Here is a 19,293-nt window from a genome sequence, read left to right on the forward strand (position 1 = left end):
TCGTGATGTTGGTTGGCCAGGACACCACAGAGAACTCCCTGCGTGTTTTCGAATGGTGCTGTGTGATCTTTTATATCGACCTGAGAGGGCAGACAGAACCTACTTTTAACATTTCATCCGAAAGACAGCAGCTCGGTAATGCGTTAAAGGCTCATCTCCTGCCATGAGGCTGGATGTGTCTCAGTCTGCTGCTGGGAAGCTGAGCTTCTCCAGAAAGTGGGGGGGTGCTGAGAGGGGCTGCGGACCACACTTTGTTTCTCTGCTCCACAGTGACAGTGCAACTCGGGCAGGAAAACAGATAACAAGTAAATCCAAGTTGTTGGGAACTGTGTCTCCCATTATAGGTCAATACTTACCCAGAGTCCTGAGCCTCGTGTGCACGGATTACTGATAACAAGTTGTTGTGTTGCAAAAATCCACAAACTGCGGCATAACTGCAAAGGAGAGAAAAGTAGGGTTAGGATGTGAAGACAGCTAAGCCATTGGGAATCCCCAATTCCTTCCCAACACACTCCAAATCTGTCTCCAAATCAATTCTACTACAATCCATATAAAAGGTTTATTCAATCTCATTCCTCACGGTGCAAGACACAGCTGATGCAGTTCAAACAGGGATCCTGAGCAGAGACAAGAGGAAGGGGAAAGTGCTGCAAATAGACAATAATTTAACATTAAAAATCCTTCAGCAGAATGCAGCCAAGGATGACTTCCTGAACCACCAGGACTGGGTTTGATAACTGTTGAATGGACCCCACCCTGCTCCAAGTAAGAAAAGCCGCATTCTGAGCCATAGAGATAGGAAAGCCCAGGTACGATCCTGCAATTATCCAGCCTGCTCAGATGGCAGCTGGGAACAACATTCGTGTCAGTGCCCCAGGTTAGAGAGGCAGAAAGAAAGAAATCGTCTACTACGTTTCCTGCTCCTTACCAGTCGCCAGCTGGACAGTGAGGGCATGTGCATTTAACATCAGGAAAGGAGAAGGGTGAGGCCCTCCACAGTTGAACAGCTTACACGAGCTGATCACCAGCTAAGGTACTGGCAGGTGGCTGGTGCCTGGTGGAGGGAGGTGGGGGTGTGGAGGGAAAAGAAAAGAAATTTGCTAAAATATACATTTAGATCATTTCGACACCCATTCCCCTCCCTTATCTTACATATAAATTAAGAGGGAAACAGAGAGAACAGGTTTACTATCACAATATTACTAAAATTCAGCAGCCAACTGGCTACACTGGAGAGCGAGGCACCAGCAGTGCTGTCATTTCTCAACTCTCCCTCCCCATTCCGAGGCGGCTTGTATTCCTTCGAGTAGTAGATTCAGCAGTGATCAAATTGAACTGTTTCAGATAATTAAAGGAGTTGATAAGGTAGACAAGAGAAAAATCTGGAACCCTCTCCCACAAAAAGCTAGGGGTCAAATGAAAATGCCAAAACTGATCGACTTTGGTCGAGTTACGGGCATTGAGGGTTATGGGACCAAAGTGAGTAAAATGGAGTTAACATCATGATCAGCCATGATCGAAATGAATGGGTGAACAGGTTTGAGGGGCTGAATAGCCTCCTTCTGTTCCAAGATCATGGACAATCCTGGGATGAAGGGATTGAGCTGTGCTGAGAGACTGGGTAAATCTGGGATACGTTCTCTGGACATGAGGAGGTTATAGGGCGATCTGATTGAGAGGTTTAAAATAACAAGGGTGGCTCGAAGGATTCTACCCGGTAGTAGCAGTATCTGCAATGAGGGGGGAATAGCCCATGAGGATTAATAATGAACCACTTAAAAGTCATTCTAGTAAAATAACTTTCTGCAGAGGGTTGGGGATGTAGGAATTAGGAGCAGGAGTAGGCTATGCAGCCATTTAATAAGATCATGGCTGTTCTGACTATGGTTTCAACTCCACCTTCCTGTCTATCCTTGATCCCTCTGACTCTCTTGTCAATCAGCCTTAAAAATATTCAATGGCCCTGCCTCCACTGCTCCCTGGGGAAGAGAATTTCACAGACTAGTGACCCTTAGAGAAAAAGATTCTCCTCCTCTTTGCTCATAAGATAACCCCTTCATCCCAGGAATCAGTCTAGTGAATGCTTTGTCTTTCAACACACCATTAACATATTGTTTGCCTTTGCTCCGTGACCTTTTGGTCAGCTATGTGGCCTGGTCCAATCTAGACCTCCTTTGTTATCTCTTGCCCCACCCCCACCTCACTTGCTTATAACCTGTGACTTTTCTAATATTTGTCAGTTCCGAAGAAGGGTCACTGACCCGAAACATTAACTCTGCTTCTCTTTTCACAGATGCTGCCAGACCTGCAGAGTGTTTCCAGCATTTCTTGGTTTTATATCAGTCTAGTGAACCTTCTTTGAACTGCTTCTGATGCAACTATATCCTTTCTTAAGGAAGGAGACCAACACTGTACGCAGTCCTCCAGATGTGTTCTCACCAATGCCCAGTAGAACAGTAGCAAAACTTCCTGACATTTCTATTCCGTCCCCTTGCAATAAAGGCCAACATTCCATTTGCCTTCCAAATCACTTTGACCAACTTCTTGTGATTCATGTACCAGAACACCCAGATCCCTCTGTACCATCAAGTTCTGCAGGCTCTCTCCATTTCAATGAAATGCTGATTTTCTATTCTTCTTGCCAAAGTTGAGAAGTTCACATTTGCCCACATGAAACTCCATCTGCCACATTTTTGCCCACTCACATAACCTATCTATATCCCTTAGTACACTCTTTACGACTTCATCACAACTTACTCTCTGACCTTCCTTTGAGTCATCAGCAAATTTAGCTACGATACATTTGGTCTCTTCATCCAAGTCATTGGAGGCCCCAGCACCAAACCCTGTGGCACACCACTAGTCACTTCCTGCCAACCTGAAACTGACCTATTTATCCTGACTCTCTGCTTCCTGTTAGCTACCCAATCCTCTATCCATGCGAATATTTTTTCCCCGACACCATGAACTCTTATTTTGTGTAGTAACCTTTGATGTGGCACCTCATCAAATGCTTTTTGGAAATGCAAGTACAACACATCGACAGGAATTGAGGTTACACTCTGATCAGTCATGAACTTGTTAATTGACAGAGCAGGCTCCAGGGGCCATGTGGCCCACTCTATTCCAAATTCATATGTTCAGATGTACAGGTTCTCCTTTATCCACGCTGCTTGTTACTTCCTCAAAGAACTTGAATAAATGAGTCAAACATGATTCCCCTTTCACAAACACACAAGCCTGAGATGAGCAGAGTCGCAGAATCAACTGAGGTGGAAAAGGAAGAAAGCAAAGAGAGAAAAAGAGGGCACCGAGGATGACAAAGAAGTATCATGTACAAATATGTGGCAGAAGAGACCGATGGGCTCCAGCCTCGAGAGGTAGATGATTGGGAATATTCATCACAGTTCCCTGGATGATCCAATACTGTCTTTGGTGACTGGGATTGGCACACGCACCCTTCATGCCCCAAATATACTCACTAACACAAACCTAAAGAAGTAGGAGCAGCCTCGTACAGTGTTATGACTGAAGTGATCCTGAATCTTCTCGCTGCCATAGTCCTCTGTTGGGTCCGACCACAGCAAGTCACACATGGGCCCAAAGGCTGGCGGCTCTTTAAATCTGTCTAACTGAAAGACAGGAGATAAAGCATGAAAAGAAAAGGAAGAAGTTGCATTTCTAGAACACCTTGCACGATCTCAGTATGTCCCAAAGCACTTCACAGCCAATCAAGTTTTCATTTCGGGTACAGTTCCTGATGTAAGGTAGGAAACGCAGCAACCAATTTGTGTATCACAAGATGCCACAAACCGGGCCTGGGGCCTTTGGGAGATCAAGGGTGGGGAAGGAAAGAGGACTGGAGAATGGGGTGGGCAATTGCTGCAGAGCACAGAGTGGGTGCAGCAGCAGCATGGTGAGTGGCAGCAGGACAGAGAGAGGAGGTACTTGGCAAGCAGGAGGACTTCTTGCGAATTCATTCCTTCCTTCGTCACTGTCCTACCTCAGCTGTAGGAAGGATCAGACTTACTCTCCTAATGTCGTCCAGACTTTGGACATCAGGTGACAGGCCCCCGTGCAGACAGAGGAACTGACGATTTACGACGGCGGCCAGGGGCAGACAGTCAAACGCTCCCATGCAGACATCGTACAGATGGTCTGAGTACTTGATTCTGCCTGGGGAGAGGAACAAAACAAAAGCCAGATCAAGCAACAAAGTTAACGGGCAACATGCTTCCTGAATGCACACCCTGCCACCCACTCCACCTCACGCTATCCCCCAAACTCTTCACAGCTTCCAGAAGGTTCCATATTTTCAACAGTCAGGTGACAATGAAGTGACAGCTGTAACTTTTTAAAAAACCTCTCAAGCCACTTCAAAGTGCTTTTGAAATGCAGTCACTGTTGTGATGTAGGAAATGTGGCAGCTAATTTAAGCACAGCAAGATCCCACAAACAGCAGGAAGATAAATGAGAACACCTGACTGAGTGATGTTGTTTGGGGGGCATACATATTTGCCAGAACACTGGCAGGAAATCCCCTGCTCCTCTTCCATGGGATCTTTCACACCCACCTGAGGGAGCAGGCATGGTCTTGGTTTCAAATCTCAGTTGAAAGATGCCACCTCTGACAGTGCAACACTCTCTCAGTCCTGCACCAGAAGGGCCCGTCTTGATTTTGTGCTCAGGTTTCTGACGAGGGACTCGAACCCAAACTCAGCACACTGGCTCCCAATTGAACATTCAGGTTTCCTTCTGCAAGTCCCTCTTTGCTGCAGCCGGGATTGGTGCCAGGATTGTCTCATGGCTCCCATGCAGTCTTGACAAAACCTTGTCTAACCTTCTTGCCCTCCACAGCACCACATGGCTCCAGAACAACCATTAGGCAGCTAGCTCACTCCTTCATGATTCTTCCCTCAATCGATAACATTGTTTATCGGAGGGATACTTGCTCAAGACTTTACAGGGTCAATATATTAAAATTACAATTTTCACTATGGCTCTACTCCTTTCATGCTCCTCTGTCTTCCTTCTCCCTTGGGTCTGATGCAATTTTCCCCACTTTCTAATACCAGTGTACTAGAACTCAAAACTCTGCTTCCTGGATCCTAACTCACACCTCGTCCCATTCATCCATCATCCATGTGCTTGCGAACCTGTACTGGCTCCTGGCCTAGCAATGCCTCAATTTAACAATTCTCACTCATTTTCAAATCCTCCACGCCCTCCTCACCATCCCTATTTCTGCAAACTCCTCTAATACACCAAGATTTATGCTCTCCTCCAATTCTGACCTATTGTGCATCCCCAATTTTAATCACTCAACAATTATTACTATTATTAAGGTTTATTACTATTAGTAGGGTTTATTAGTATTAACAGTAGCAGGTTTATGAGTAACAGAGTTTATTTGTCGTACCGAGGTTTATTATCTTCCAGATAGAGAAATGGCATGACTGCTCCAACCTCTGGAGTTCACATCCTGTGCTATGTGGGAGTTCCAGGATATTTCTCGTGTCCTGGATAACCATTTGTGCAAGTTAGTGTTGCCAGTTGCAGCAGCTCAAGCTCCAGGTTTTGGAACTTGAACAACAGCTGGCTTCAATGCAGCTCAAGAGTATGCAGGGAGAGAGGGAATGGGTGACCACCAGACAGTCAAGAAGCAGCAGGCAGGTACAGGAGACACCTGAGTGCATCCCTCTTCAAATAGTTTTCAGTTCTGAATGCTGTGGAAAATGATGGTTCATCTGGGGAGTGCAGCCAGAGTCAAGGCCATGGCACTACAGGTGCCTCAGCTGCACGGGGTGGAGCACAAGGAATACTTGAAGAGCAATAGTCATGAGAGATTCAATAATCAGCTGAACAGAAAGGGGTTTCTGTGGCCACAAACGCGAATCCAGAATGGTGGGTTACCTCCCTCGTGCCAGGGTCAATGATGTCTCCGAACGGCTGCAGAGCACCCTGAGGAGGGATTGTCAACAGCAGCAGTTGTGGTCCACATTGGTACCAATGGCATTTGTAGGAAGAGGGATGTGGTCCTGCAGAAAGTGTTTAGTGAGCTCGGCAAGAAATGAGCAAGCAAGACCTCAAAAGTTGTAATTTCCCAATTTTTCATTTATTCATTCATGGGATGTGGGCATCGCTGGCTAGGCCAGCATTTATTACCAATCCCTAATTGCCCTTGAGAAGGTGGTGGTGGTGAGCTGCCTTCTTGAACCGCTGCAGTCCATGTGGTGTGGGTACACCAACAGTGCTGTTGGGAAGGGAGCTCTCGGATTTTGACCCGGCGACAGTGAAGGAACGGTGGTATAGTTCCAAGTCAGGATGGTGTGTGACATGGAGGGGAACTTGCAAATGGTGGTGTTCCCATGCATCTGCTGCCCTTGTCCTTCTAGGTGGGAAAGGTCGCGGGTTTGGAAGGTGTGGTCAAAGGACCCTTGGTGCATTGCTGCAGTGCATCTAGAAAATGGTACACACTGCTGCCACTGTGCAGTAAAATGCTCAAGTGAGTACAGAAATAGGAGGATAGTACAGATGAATGTGTGGCTGGAAAGAAGGTACAGAAGGGAGGGCTTTAGATTTTGGGACAAGTGCTGCAGAAGGTAGGTGGGACCTACACAGGCCGGACGGGTTGCACCTGAACAGAGCTGGGACAAATTTTGTTGTGGGGCGATTTGCTAGTGCTGTTGGGGAGGGTTTAAACAACTTGGCAGGGATGTGAGAACCAGGAGATAATACAAGAGAGGAACAGCAAGGTGCACAGAGAATTGGAAGAGACAGATCGCACTAGATTAGGAAATATCAAAGTGTTAGGTGATGTCAGAGTGAGAGTATCAGACAGTATTGGAGAAGGGATTCTGAGAAGGACTATGAGGAACACAAATTCAGGATTACTATGCAAATGCGTAAACGTTCAAAGTGTGGTGAATAAAGTTGGTGAGCTACAAGCACAAATAGTAGTACAGGGATATGATGTAGTGGCAATAATGGAAACATGGCTTAAAAATGGCAAGGACTGGACACTTCATATGCAAGGATATATTGGTAACCGATTTATTAGCTGACGTTTAGAATACAACAGCAGCAAGGTTATACTGGAACTGTATAACTCATTGGTTAGGCCACAACTTGAGTACTGTGTGCAGTTCTGGTCACCTCATTACAGAAATGATGTAATTGCACTCGAGAGGGTACAGAGGAGATTTATGAGGATGTTGCCAGGACTGGAAAAATGCAGCCAAGAAGAAAGATTGGATAGGCTGGGGTTGTTTTCCTTGCAACAGAGAAGGCTGAGGGGAGATCTGATTGAAATGTACAAAATTGTGAGGGGCCTGGATAGAGTGAAGGGTCTTTTCACCTCAGAGAGGTCAGTGACGTAGGGGCATAGATTTAAAGAGACTATTTTAGAAATATTAGAGGGGAGATGAGGAAAAACTTTTTCATCCAGAGGGTGGTGGGGGTCTGGAACTCACTGCCTGAAAGAATAGTTGAGGCAGCAACCCTCAACTCATTCACAAGGAGTCTGGATATGCATCTCAAGTGCTGGAAGCTGCAGGGCTCCGGACCAAATTCTGGAAGGTGGGATTCGAATAGGTGGGATTGTTTTTCGGCCGGCACAGACACGATAGGCCAAGTGGCCTCTTTCTGTGCCTTAAACCTTCGATGATTCCACGATATAAAATGTTCAGAAAAGATGGAGAAGGAGAAAACATAGGTTGGGTGGCAGCCCTGATTAGGGCAGACATTGTGTGTTGGAAAGGGAGGATGCCCTTGAATGATCAAGGACAGAATCCATTTGGTTAGAGATGAGAGCAAAAAGCGGATGATCACACGACTATGGATAGAGCTAGAGGAGCAAATCTACAGGCAAATCAGAGAGATGGACAAGAACTATAGAGTGGTGATATTGGGGGACGTGAATTACCCAAATATCGATTCGAATAAATTTAGAGTAAAGGGTAAGGAGGGGGAAGGAATTTCAGAAATGTGACCAGGACAATTTCCTTGATCAGTATGTTCTCAACCCAACTGGAAGAGAGGCGTTTCTGGATCTGGTGATAGGAAAAGAGATGGACCAAGTGTCAAAGAATGATCACCGTATCATAAGGTTTAGACTCATAATGCAGAAAAGCAAAGAACAAAATAAGGTAGTATGTCTAAATGGGAAGAGGGTGAATTTCATCAAGACGAGAAGGGATCTTGCCAGGGTAAAATGGAACCAAAGACTGACAGGAAAAGCTGTATCAGAACAATGGGTTATCTTAAAGGAAGAGATGCTTCAGGTACAGGACAGGAACATTCCAACAAGGGTGCAAGGTAAAAGAACCAATAAAAGGGCTCCTTGGATGGTGAGGCAGATAGAGGTTATGATGAAACAAAAAGAGAGGGTAAATGATGTATGTCAAGTCAACTCATGAAGTGAGAACCAGACCTTATACAGTAAGCTGAGAGGGGAGGTGAAAAGGAAAATAAGACTGGCAAAGAGAGAGGAGGAGAAGAGAATGGCAGGCAACATAAAAGGGAATCCAAAGATCTTCTACCGGCATGTAAATAGGAAGTAAGTACTCATAGGTGGATGAGGCCTATAAGGGACAGAGAGAATAATATATGCTTAGAGGCGCAGGGCAAAGCTAATATACTTAATGAGTACTTACCAGTGTTCTTACAGAAATGGAAGCTGACCAAATATCAGTAGCAGAGAGTGTAAAGGCAATGGATGGGATAAAAATTGAGAGGTCGTGGGGGGGGGTGGGGTGGAGATTACTGAAAAGGCTGGCTATGCTTTGGGTAGATAAGTCACCTGGTCCAGACGGTTTGCATCCTAAGTGGAGAAAAGAAGCGGGGATGCAGATAGCGGAAGGGCATGCCATAATCGGCCAATCTTCCCTAGATATGGGGACGGTAACACAAGATGAAGAGTGTGGTAAATGTGACACCCTTATTCAAGAAAGGGTGTAAGCACAGTCCTAGCAACTGCAGGTCAGTTAGTGTATCAGTGATGGATAAGGTTTTGGAAACAATAATCAGAGAAAATATCAACAGATACTTGGAGAGAGGTTCGCGTTAATTAAGGATAGCCAGCATGGATTTGTAAAAGGCACACTATGCTTGACAAAGCTAAATGAATTTTTGGAAGTAGTAACAGAGAAGCTTGATGAAGGGAATGTGGTGGATGTTGTTTATATGGATTTTAAGAAAGCATTTGATAAGGTACCAAATAAAAAGCTGGTTAACAAAATTGAGGCTCATGGAATAGGAGGGTCAGCAAACAAATGAATAAAAAAACTGGCTCAAGGACAGAAAACAATGAGTTGTAATAAAGGGTTGTTTTTCAGGCTGGAGGATGGTAGACAGTGGTGTTCACCAAGGGTCAGTGCTGGCACCAGCATTTTTCTTTGCAATATATAAATGACTTGGATCTTGGGATCCAGAGTAGAATCTCAAAATTTGCAGATGACACCAAACTTGGAGGTGCAGCAAACAGTGAGGCTGATATGAATCGCCTGAAACAGGATATAGATAGGCTATCGGAGCGGGCAGAGAGGTGGTAGATGGAGTTTAAAACTGACGTGTGAAGTGATGCATTTTGGCAGAAGTAATAGGGAGAGGTAATATATACTGAATGGCACATTTCTAAAGAGTGTGCAGGAACAGAGGGATCTGGGGGTGCATGTACATAGATCTTTGAAGGTGGCAGGACATATTAGGTGAGTGTTTAGCAAAGCTTATGGGATCTTGGGTTTCATAAATAGAGGCCCTGAGTACAAAAGAAGGGAAACTGTGCTGAAGGTTTCTAAAGCTCTGGCTCGGTTCTAACTGGAGTATTGTATCCAGTTCTGGTCACCACACTTTCGGAAGGATGTGAGGGTCCTTGAGAGGGTGCAGAGGAGATTTACCAGAATGGTTCCAGGGATGGAGGATTTTAGCTACAAGGTTAGGCTGGAAAAGCTGGATTTGTTCTCTTTGGAGCAAAGGAGATTGAGGGGAGATTTAATAGAAGTGTACAAGATACTGACAGGCTTATAGACAATGAAAAGCTGTTCCCATTAACAAATGGTAGAAGGACTAGGGTACACAGATTGAAAGTTTTGGGCAAAAGATGCAGGGGGAAATATGAGGAAGAACTTTTTTACGCAGCGGGTGGCAATACCCGGAGCCCGCTGCCCACAAGGGTGGTGGAAGCGGAGAAGATCAATGACTTCAAGAGGAAGTTGGATGACCACCTTAGAGAAATAGACTTGCAGAGCTCCGTGGAGAGCCAGCACGGACCCGATGGGCCAAAGAGCCTCTTCTGTGCTATCAATGATTCTATGACAATTGGCCTTCAGCTGCCAAGGCCCTAAGCTCTGTGATTCTTTTCCCTCAACCTCTCCACATCCCTATCTCTCTACCTTGAAGATCTCCAAAACATCTGCCTCTTTGACCAAGCTCTTGCTCATCTGTCCGAATATCTTTAGTGGCTCAGTGTCATATTTTGTTGAATTACACTCCAGTGCACTCACTGCCTTGGGCTACTTCGCAGTGTTCATGTTCTATATAAATGAAAGTTGTTGTTGGTATCGTTACACCAGAAGGCTACACTCCATCATGACCGAATGCAGTATCAGAGGAGTATGACAGATTTGTGTTTTGAAAAATAAAAAGGGTGCATCCTGTTCGAGAAGTGACAGAAGGAGACTGAAATAATCTGGCCAATTGGACTGAAATCCTTTATTTGCCATTGGAGACATTGAGTAAAGTGACAGTGAACACCTCTTGCATCGACCAACAGGTCAGCTGCCGTCAATGAGTGTCTAAAAATACCAAGAGCAAATAGCTGCATTCCAAACAGGCCACGAAGGCCACATTTCACAGCCCTTTTTGATGCAATAGCTGATGTGCAGCATACTGATAGCGGCTTATAGTAATACACATTGACTCCCTTCCAGAAAGCACAATGCTTCACTTCTCCGGTTTCACATCTCAATAGCTCCTGCACAAAGCTTTGGCAAGTACACTATCCCAGCTGTTGCAGGTTGAAGGGCTCCCATGCCATCTGCTGCAGGATATTTCACAGCCAGCAAGCTGGCCTCCAATCAGGATCCAAAGCCCGAGCCCAGTTAGAACAGAATGTGGACTTTATTTGGTCTACGTTAACAACCAAAGACTTGCATTTAAACAGCACCTTCCATAATCTTAATACTGCATGGGAGTGTCAGCCTGTATTCTGTGTTCAAGTCTCTGAAGTGGGGCTCAGAAGCGAGAGTGCTACCCACTGAGTCACAGCTAACACCTTGTTGTCCAGTGGTGAGCCAAGGGGCGACAGCAGAATGTTACTGCTGCCTTGCGATTCCCCTTTCAGAAGCCAGCTTGCGTTTAACTCCCTGCGATCCTTCGGACTGTGACTGTGCTGGGTTTCAGAGCAAGGCCTGAATTAGGTACAAGCTGATTTTTGAACAACTCCATCAACACATGCATGGAAAAACCTGATGAAACCTTGTTGTCCTTTGCTGTAACACAACAGGAGAGAACAGGGTCAGGGAACCAGTGCGCATAAAGGAGCCTCACGTAACTGGAGATGGCACTACTTCAAAGAAGAGCAGGGAAGCTCTCACTGGCGCCTGGGAGAATATCTTTCCTCCAGCCAACATCACGAACAACAGATGATCCAGTCATTTCTTCAATTGCATTTTGTGGGATCTAGCTGTGTAAATAGACTGCCACCTTTCCTACATTACAGCAATGACTCATGGGCTGTGAAATGATTTGCAACATCCTGGGGTCACCAAAGATGCTGTCTAAATATTGAGCTTTAGATTGCTTTCAGGCAGGGAAAGTGCTGTCCTCCTAGGGAACCAGCACAGGCACAGTGTTATTAAAATTCTGTTCCAAACCATAATTTCAGTGGTAATTATGAGGGACTCCAACAGGAGGAAGGTGTCACTACATTGCAAACAAGCTGCCATGGTTCATTTTCAAACAAGATGATAAACAGATGCAGTCATCAGCTTTGCAATAATACAGGATAAACCTTTGGAGTCAGCTATCAGAATTAAGCCTCGAGGATCATCTGTGTAATGATCTCCTAAAAATCAGACAGCACAGACACGAAAAGGGACGAGCCTTGAACTCAATACAGGGGCACCCAAATGAACTGTGGAATATCTCAAAAGGGTGGTTTCCACAAAGCTTTTGCCAACGGTCAACAAGAAAGACTCCAAACAAGCTGACAAGAGCAGCAATGAAAGGAAAATAAATAGGCTGCAAGGGTGGTTTTGGGGCGACAGGGAAGTGGTGATCAAGAGGGGATTGTCATACTCAGTATAGACATGCCCGATTCATAACTTTAAACATGGACTACATTAAGCATCAAAGTGACTCCTGACAACAGATGTCATCAGACTGCTCTCACTCAGTGAGTGAGTGGGTGGGTGGGTGAGTGAGTGGGTGGGTGAGTGGGTGGGGTGGGTGAGTGAGTGAGTGGGTGGGTGGGGGGGTGGGTGAGTGAGTGAGTGGGTGGGTGGGTGGGTGGGTGGGTGGGTGGGTGGGTGGGTGGGTGAGTGGGTGGGGTGGGTGAGTGAGTGAGTGAGTGAGTGAGTGAGTGAGTGGGTGGGTGGGTGGGTGGGTGGGTGGGTGAGTGAGTGAGTGAGTGAGTGAGTGAGTGAGTGAGTGAGTGAGTGGGTGAGTGAGTGAGTGGGTGAGTGAGTGAGTGAGTGAGTGAGTGAGTGGGTGTGAGTGGGTGAGTGAGTGAGTGGGTGGGTGAGTGGGTGAGTGAGTGAGTGGGTGAGTGAGTGAGTGAGTGAGTGAGTGAGTGAGTGAGTGAGTGAGTGAGTGGGTGGGTGGGTGGGTGAGTGAGTGAGTGAGTGAGTGAGTGAGTGGGTGGGTGGGTGGGTGAGTGGGTGAGTGGGTGAGTGGGTGAGTGGGTGGGTGGGTGGGTGGGTGAGTGAGTGAGTGAGTGAGTGAGTGAGTGAGTGAGTGAGTGAGTGGGTGGGTGGGTGGGTGAGTGAGTGAGTGAGTGAGTGGGTGGGTGGGTGGGTGGGTGAGTGAGTGAGTGGGTGGGTGGGTGGGTGGGTGAGTGAGTGAGTGGGTGGGTGGGTGGGTGAGTGAGTGAGTGAGTGGGTGGGTGGGTGGGTGAGTGAGTGAGTGAGTGAGTGAGTGAGTGAGTGGGTGGGTGGGTGAGTGGGTGGGTGGGTGAGTGGGTGGGTGGGTGAGTGGGTGGGTGAGTGAGTGGGTGGGTGAGTGAGTGGGTGGGTGAGTGAGTGGGTGGGTGAGTGGGTGGGTGAGTGGGTGAGTGGGTGGGTGAGTGGGTGGGTGAGTGGGTGGGTGAGTGGGTGGGTGAGTGGGTGGGTGACTGAGTGAGTGGGTGGGTGGGTGGGTGGGTGGGTGGGTGGGTGAGTGAGTGAGTGAGTGAGTGAGTGAGTGAGTGAGTGAGTGAGTGAGAGTGAGTGAGTGAGTGAGTGAGTGAGTGAGTGAGTGAGTGGGTGGGTGGGTGGGTGAGTGGGTGGGTGAGTGAGTGGGTGGGTGGGTGAGTGAGTGAGTGAGTGAGTGAGTGAGTGAGTGAGTGAGTGAGTGGGTGGGTGAGTGGGTGAGTGGATGGGTGGGAGAGTGAGTGAGTGAGTGAGTGAGTGAGTGAGTGGCTGAGTGAGTGAGTGGCTGAGTGAGTGAGTGAGTGAGTGGGTGAGTGGGTGGGTGGGTGGGTGAGTGGGTGGGTGGGTGGGTGGGTGAGTGGGTGAGTGAGTGAGTGAGTGGGTGAGTGAGTGGGTGAGTGGGTGAGTGAGTGGGTGAGTGAGTGAGTGGGTGGGTGGGTGGGTGGGTGGGTGAGTGAGTGAGTGAGTGAGTGAGTGAGTGAGTGAGTGAGTGTGAGTGGGTGAGTGAGTGAGTGGCTGAGTGAGTGGGTGAGTGAGTGAGTGAGTGAGTGAGTGAGTGAGTGAGTGAGTGAGTGGCTGAGTGAGTGAGTGAGTGAGTGAGTGGGTGGGTGGGTGGGTGGGTGGGTGGGTGGGTGGGTGAGTGGGTGGGTGAGTGGGTGAGTGGATGGGTGAGTGGATGGGTGGGTGACTGAGTGAGTGAGTGAGTGGGTGAGTGAGTGGGTGGGTGAGTGAGTGAGTGGGTGGGTGAGTGGGTGAGTGGATGGGTGAGTGGATGGGTGGGTGGGTGAGTGAGTGAGTGAGTGAGTGAGTGAGTGAGTGAGTGAGTGAGTGAGTGAGTGAGTGAGTGAGTGGGTGGGTGAGTGAGTGAGTGAGTGAGTGAGTGAGTGAGTGAGTGAGTGAGTGAGTGGGTGGGTGAGTGGATGGGTGAGTGGATGGGTGAGTGAGTGAGTGAGTGAGTGAGTGGTTGGGTGAGTGAGTGAGTGAGTGAGTGGGTGGGTGGGTGGGTGGGTGGGTGAGTGAGTGAGTGAGTGAGTGAGTGAGTGAGTGAGTGAGTGAGTGAGTGAGTGGGTGGGTGAGTGAGTGAGTGGGTGGGTGAGTGGGTGAGTGGATGGGTGAGTGGATGGGTGGGTGAGTGAGTGAGTGAGTGAGTGAGTGAGTGAGTGAGTGAGTGAGTGGCTGAGTGAGTGAGTGGCTGAGTGAGTGGGTGAGTGTGAGTGAGTGAGTGAGTGAGTGAGTGAGTGAGTGAGTGAGTGAGTGAGTGAGTGAGTGAGTGGGTGGGTGAGTGAGTGGGTGGGTGAGTGAGTGAGTGGGTGAGTGAGTGAGTGGGTGGGTGAGTGAGTGAGTGAGTGAGTGAGTGAGTGGGTGGGTGAGTGGGTGAGTGGATGGGTGGGTGAGTGAGTGAGTGAGTGAGTGGCTGAGTGAGTGAGTGGCTGAGTGAGTGAGTGAGTGAGTGAGTGGGTGAGTGGGTGGGTGGGTGGGTGGGTGAGTGTGTGAGTGAGTGAGTGAGTGGCTGAGTGAGTGAGTGGCTGAGTGAGTGAGTGGCTGAGTGAGTGAGTGGCTGAGTGAGTGAGTGGCTGAGTGAGTGAGTGAGTGAGTGGGTGGGTGGGTGAGTGGTGGGTGAGTGGTGGGTGGGTGGGTGAGTGGTGGGTGGGTGGGTGGGTGAGTGAGTGGTGGGTGAGAGGTGGGTGAGTGGATGGGTGGGTGAGTGAGTGAGTGAGTGAGTGAGTGAGTGGCTGAGTGAGTGAGTGGCTGAGTGAGTGAGTGGCTGAGTGAGTGAGTGGCTGAGTGAGTGAGTGAGTGAGTGAGTGAGTGAGTGAGTGAGTGAGTGAGTGAGTGAGTGAGTGAGTGAGTGAGTGAGTGGGTGGGTGAGTGAGTGAGTGAGTGAGTGAGTGAGTGAGTGAGTGAGTGGGTGAGTGGGTGAGTGGGTGAGTGGGTGGGTGAGTGGGTGGGTGAGTGGGTGGGTGGGTGGGTGGGTGGGTGGGTTAGTGAGTGAGTGGCTGAGTGAGTGAGTGGGTGAGTGAGTGAGTGAGTGAGTGAGTGAGTGAGTGAGTGAGTGAGTGAGTGAGTGAGTGGGTGAGTGGGTGGGTGGGTGAGTGAGTGAGTGAGTGAGTGGGTGAGTGAGTGAGTGGGTGAGTGAGTGAGTGAGTGAGTGAGTGGGTGGGTGGGTGAGTGGGTGGGTGGGTGAGTGAGTGAGTGAGTGAGTGAGTGGGTGAGTGAGTGAGTGAGTGGGTGAGTGAGTGAGTGAGTGGGTGAGTGGATGGGTGAGTGGATGGGTGAGTGGATGGGTGAGTGGATGGGTGAGTGGATGGGTGAGTGGATGGGTGAGTGGATGGGTGGGTGAGTGAGTGAGTGAGTGAGTGAGTGAGTGGCTGAGTGAGTGAGTGGCTGAGTGAGTGAGTGAGTGGGTGGGTGGGTGAGTGGTGGGTGGGTGAGTGGTGGGTGGGTGAGTGGTGGGTGGGTGGGTGGGAGGTGGGTGAGTGGGTGGGTGAGTGAGTGGTGGGTGACAGGTGGGTGAGTGGGTGGGTGGGTGAGTGGTGGGTGAGTGGGTGGGTGAGTGGGTGGGTGAGAGGTGGGTGAGTGAGTGGTGGGTGAGAGGTGGGTGAGTGGGTGGGTGGGTGAGTGGTGGGTGAGAGGTGGGTGAGTGAGTGGGTGGGTGAGTGAGTGAGTGGTGGGTGAGAGGTGGGTGAGTGGGTGGTGGGTGAGAGGTGGGTGAGTGGGTGGGTGGGTGAGTGGTGGGTGAGAGGTGGGTGAGTGAGTGGGTGGGTGAGTGAGTGAGTGGTGGGTGAGAGGTGGGTGAGTGGGTGGGTGAGTGAGTGGTGGGTGAGAGGTGGGTGAGTGAGTGGGTGGGTGAGTGAGTGAGTGGTGGGTGAGAGGTGGGTGAGTGAGTGGGTGGGTGAGTGGTGGGTGAGAGGTGGGTGAGTGAGTGGGTGGGTGAGTGGGTGGGTGGGTGAGTGAGTGGTGGGTGAGAGGTGGGTGAGTGAGTGGTGGGTGAGAGGTGGGTGAGTGGGTGGGTGAGTGAGTGGTGGGTGAGAGGTGGGTGAGTGGGTGGGTGGGTGAGTGGGTGGGTGGGTGGGTGAGTGGGTGGGTGGGTGGGTGGGTGAGTGAGTGAGTGAGTGAGTGAGTGAGTGAGTGAGTGAGTGAGTGAGTGAGTGGCTGAGTGAGTGAGTGGCTGAGTGAGTGAGTGGCTGAGTGAGTGAGTGGCTGAGTGAGTGAGTGAGTGAGTGGGTGAGTGGGTGAGTGGGTGGGTGGGTGTGTGAGTGAGTGAGTGAGTGAGTGAGTGGGTGAGTGAGTGAGTGAGTGAGTGAGTGGGTGAGTGAGTGGGTGAGTGGATGGGTGAGTGGATGGGTGGGTGAGTGAGTGAGTGTGTGAGTGGCTGAGTGAGTGAGTGGCTGAGTGAGTGAGTGGCTGAGTGAGTGAGTGAGTGGGTGGGTGGGTGAGTGGTGGGTGAGAGGTGGGTGAGTGGGTGGGTGAGTGAGTGGTGGGTGAGTGAGTGGTGAATGAGTGAGTGAGTGAGTGGTGGGTGAGTGAGTGGTGGGTGAGTGAGTGGTGAGTGGTTAATGAGTGAGTGAGTGAGTGGTGGGTGAGTGGTGGGTGGGTGTGAGTGGGTGAGTGAGTGAGTGCTGGGTGAGAGGTGGGTGAGTGGGTGGGTGAGTGAGTGGTTGGAGTGAGTGAGTGAGTGGTGGGTGAGAGGTGGGTGAGTGAGTGGTGAGTGAGTGAGTGAGTGAGGAGTGAGTGGTGGGTGAGTGAGTGGTGAGTGGTTGGAGTGAGTGAGTGAGTGGTGGGTGAGAGGTGGGTGAGTGAGTGAGTGGTGGGTGGGTGAGTGGGTGAGTGAGTGGTGGGTGAGAGAGTGGTGAGTGGTTGGAGTGAGTGAGTGAGTGGTGGGTGAGAGGTGGGTGAGTGAGTGGTGAGTGAGTGAGTGAGTGAGGAGTGAGTGGTGGGTGGGTGAGTGAGTGAGTGAGTGAGTGAATGGTGGGTGAGTGAGTGGTGAGTGAATGGTGGGTGGGTGAGTGAGTGAGTGAGTGAATGGTGGGTGGGTGAGTGAGTGCTGGGTGAGAGGTGGGTGAGTGACGCAGCATGAGACTTTCAGGGTGAATGTGTGAAGAAAAATAATCCTCTTTATTTTAACGCACGGAAAGTGTGCTGCTGGTTGTTCAAATTGCCATACACTCAGGGGTTAAGAAACACACACATCTTCTGTGCCAAAAACACCCTGATTACAGACAGCAAAGAAAAAGAACTGAGTTTCAGCTCTCTCTTAATTCAGTCTGCAACCGGCGCAGAGAAAAAGAGTGGGGGAAGAGGAGTGGGAGGAAGAGGAGAATGAACACAAAGGAAACAGTCATTTACAAAGGGTTGTGAATGGTCTGAACAGAGTCCAATCCACTTCCAGTCCTCACTGTTGCCAGGTAGGAGAACTGGGGCTTTCCCTCGCAAACACTACCACCTCAGCTTAAAGCATTAGGCCGTGTGCTGACGTGCCTCTGATAGAGGAGCTTAGGCGCTAGATAAGTGCAGAGTCTGCACACAGAATATACTCACATTCCTGCTTGAACGTAAAGTACTCAGTGAGATGTCTGCACTCGTGATTTCCCCGCAACAGGAACATCGTGCTCGCGTGGTGAATCTTCAGAACCCAGAGGATCAGCACACACTGCAGGAAAGAAACCATTCACAAGTGAAGCAGGGAGAGTCACAATGCAGAAGCAATCAGATAAGCATGAGGGGAATAATATCACGGGTGGCAGGGAACAAGCTGGATTATCAGTAGAGATACAGTCAGTAACACAGGGTGCTGGGGAGAGGGGTTACTGAGTGACAGTGTGAGGGATCTGCATCAACATCAGGAGAGATACAGTCAGATACACAGGGTGCTGGGGAGAGGGGTTACTGAGTGACAGTGTGAGGGATCTGGATTAACATCAGTAGAGATACAGTCAGATACACAGGGTGCTGGGGAGAGGGGTTACTGAGTGACAGTGTGAGGGATCTGCATCAACATCAGGAGAGATACAGTCAGTAACACAGGCTGCAGGGGGGAGAGGGGTTACTGAGTGACAGTGTGAGGGATCTGCATCAACATCAGGAGAGATACAGTCAGATACACAGGGTGCTGGGGAGAGGGGTTACTGAGTGACAGTGTGAGGGATCTGGATTAACATCAGTAGAGATACAGTCAGTAACACAGGGTGCTGGGGAGAGGGGTTACTGAGTGACAGTGTGAGGGATCTGCATCAACATCAGGAGAGAAACAGACAGTAACACAGGGTGCTGGGGAGAGGGGTTACTGAGTGACAGTGTGAGGGATCTGCATCAACATCAGGAGAGATACAGTCAGATACACAGGGTGCTGGGGAGAGGGGTTACTGAGTGACAGTGTGAGGGATCTGGATTAACATCAGTAGAGATACAGTCAGAAACACAGGGTGCTGGGGAGAGGGGTTACTGAGTGACAGTGTGAGGGATCTGCATCAACATCAGGAGAGATACAGTCAGTAACACAGGGTGCTGAGGAGAGGGGTTACTGAGTGAGAGTGTGAGGGATCTGCATCAACATCAGTAGAGATACAGTCAGTAACACAGGGTGCTGGGGAGAGGGGTTACTGAGTGACAGTGTGAGGGATCTGCATCAACATCAGGAGAGATACAGTCAGTAACACAGGGTGCTGAGGAGAGGGGTTACTGAGTGAGAGTGTGAGGGATCTGGATCAACATCAGTAGAGATACAGTCAGTAACACAGGCTGCAGGGGAGAGAGGGGTTACTGAGTGACAGTGTGAGGGATCTGGATCAACATCAGTAGAGATACAGTCAGTAACACAGGGTGCTGGGGAGAGGGGTTACTGAGTGACAGTGTGAGAGATCTGGATCAACATCAGGAGAGAAACAGACAGTAACACAGGGTCCTGGGGAGAGGGGTTACTGAGTGACAGTGTGAGAGATCTGGATTA

The 19,293-nt window shown here is 49.4% G+C and overlaps 1 protein-coding gene across 2 annotated transcripts in view; it reads right to left on the reverse strand.

Moving 5' to 3' along the window:
• LOC137357236 (serine/threonine-protein phosphatase 2B catalytic subunit gamma isoform-like) overlaps positions 1–19,293 on the reverse strand; it is a 66,302-nt gene that overhangs the window by 19,416 nt on the left and 27,593 nt on the right. For both annotated transcript variants that reach the window (XM_068023416.1, XM_068023415.1), the window contains exons 2-5: positions 17,886–17,997; positions 4,031–4,176; positions 3,493–3,632; positions 357–434 (exon numbers count right to left, since the gene is read on the reverse strand). In XM_068023416.1, the coding sequence (XP_067879517.1) occupies positions 357–434; positions 3,493–3,632; positions 4,031–4,176; positions 17,886–17,997 (476 nt within the window). The remainder of the gene's footprint in view (positions 1–356; positions 435–3,492; positions 3,633–4,030; positions 4,177–17,885; positions 17,998–19,293) is intronic.

The sequence above is a fragment of the Heterodontus francisci genome, chromosome 47 (genome assembly GCF_036365525.1).
Source record: "Heterodontus francisci isolate sHetFra1 chromosome 47, sHetFra1.hap1, whole genome shotgun sequence".
Lineage (NCBI taxonomy): Eukaryota > Metazoa > Chordata > Chondrichthyes > Heterodontiformes > Heterodontidae > Heterodontus > Heterodontus francisci.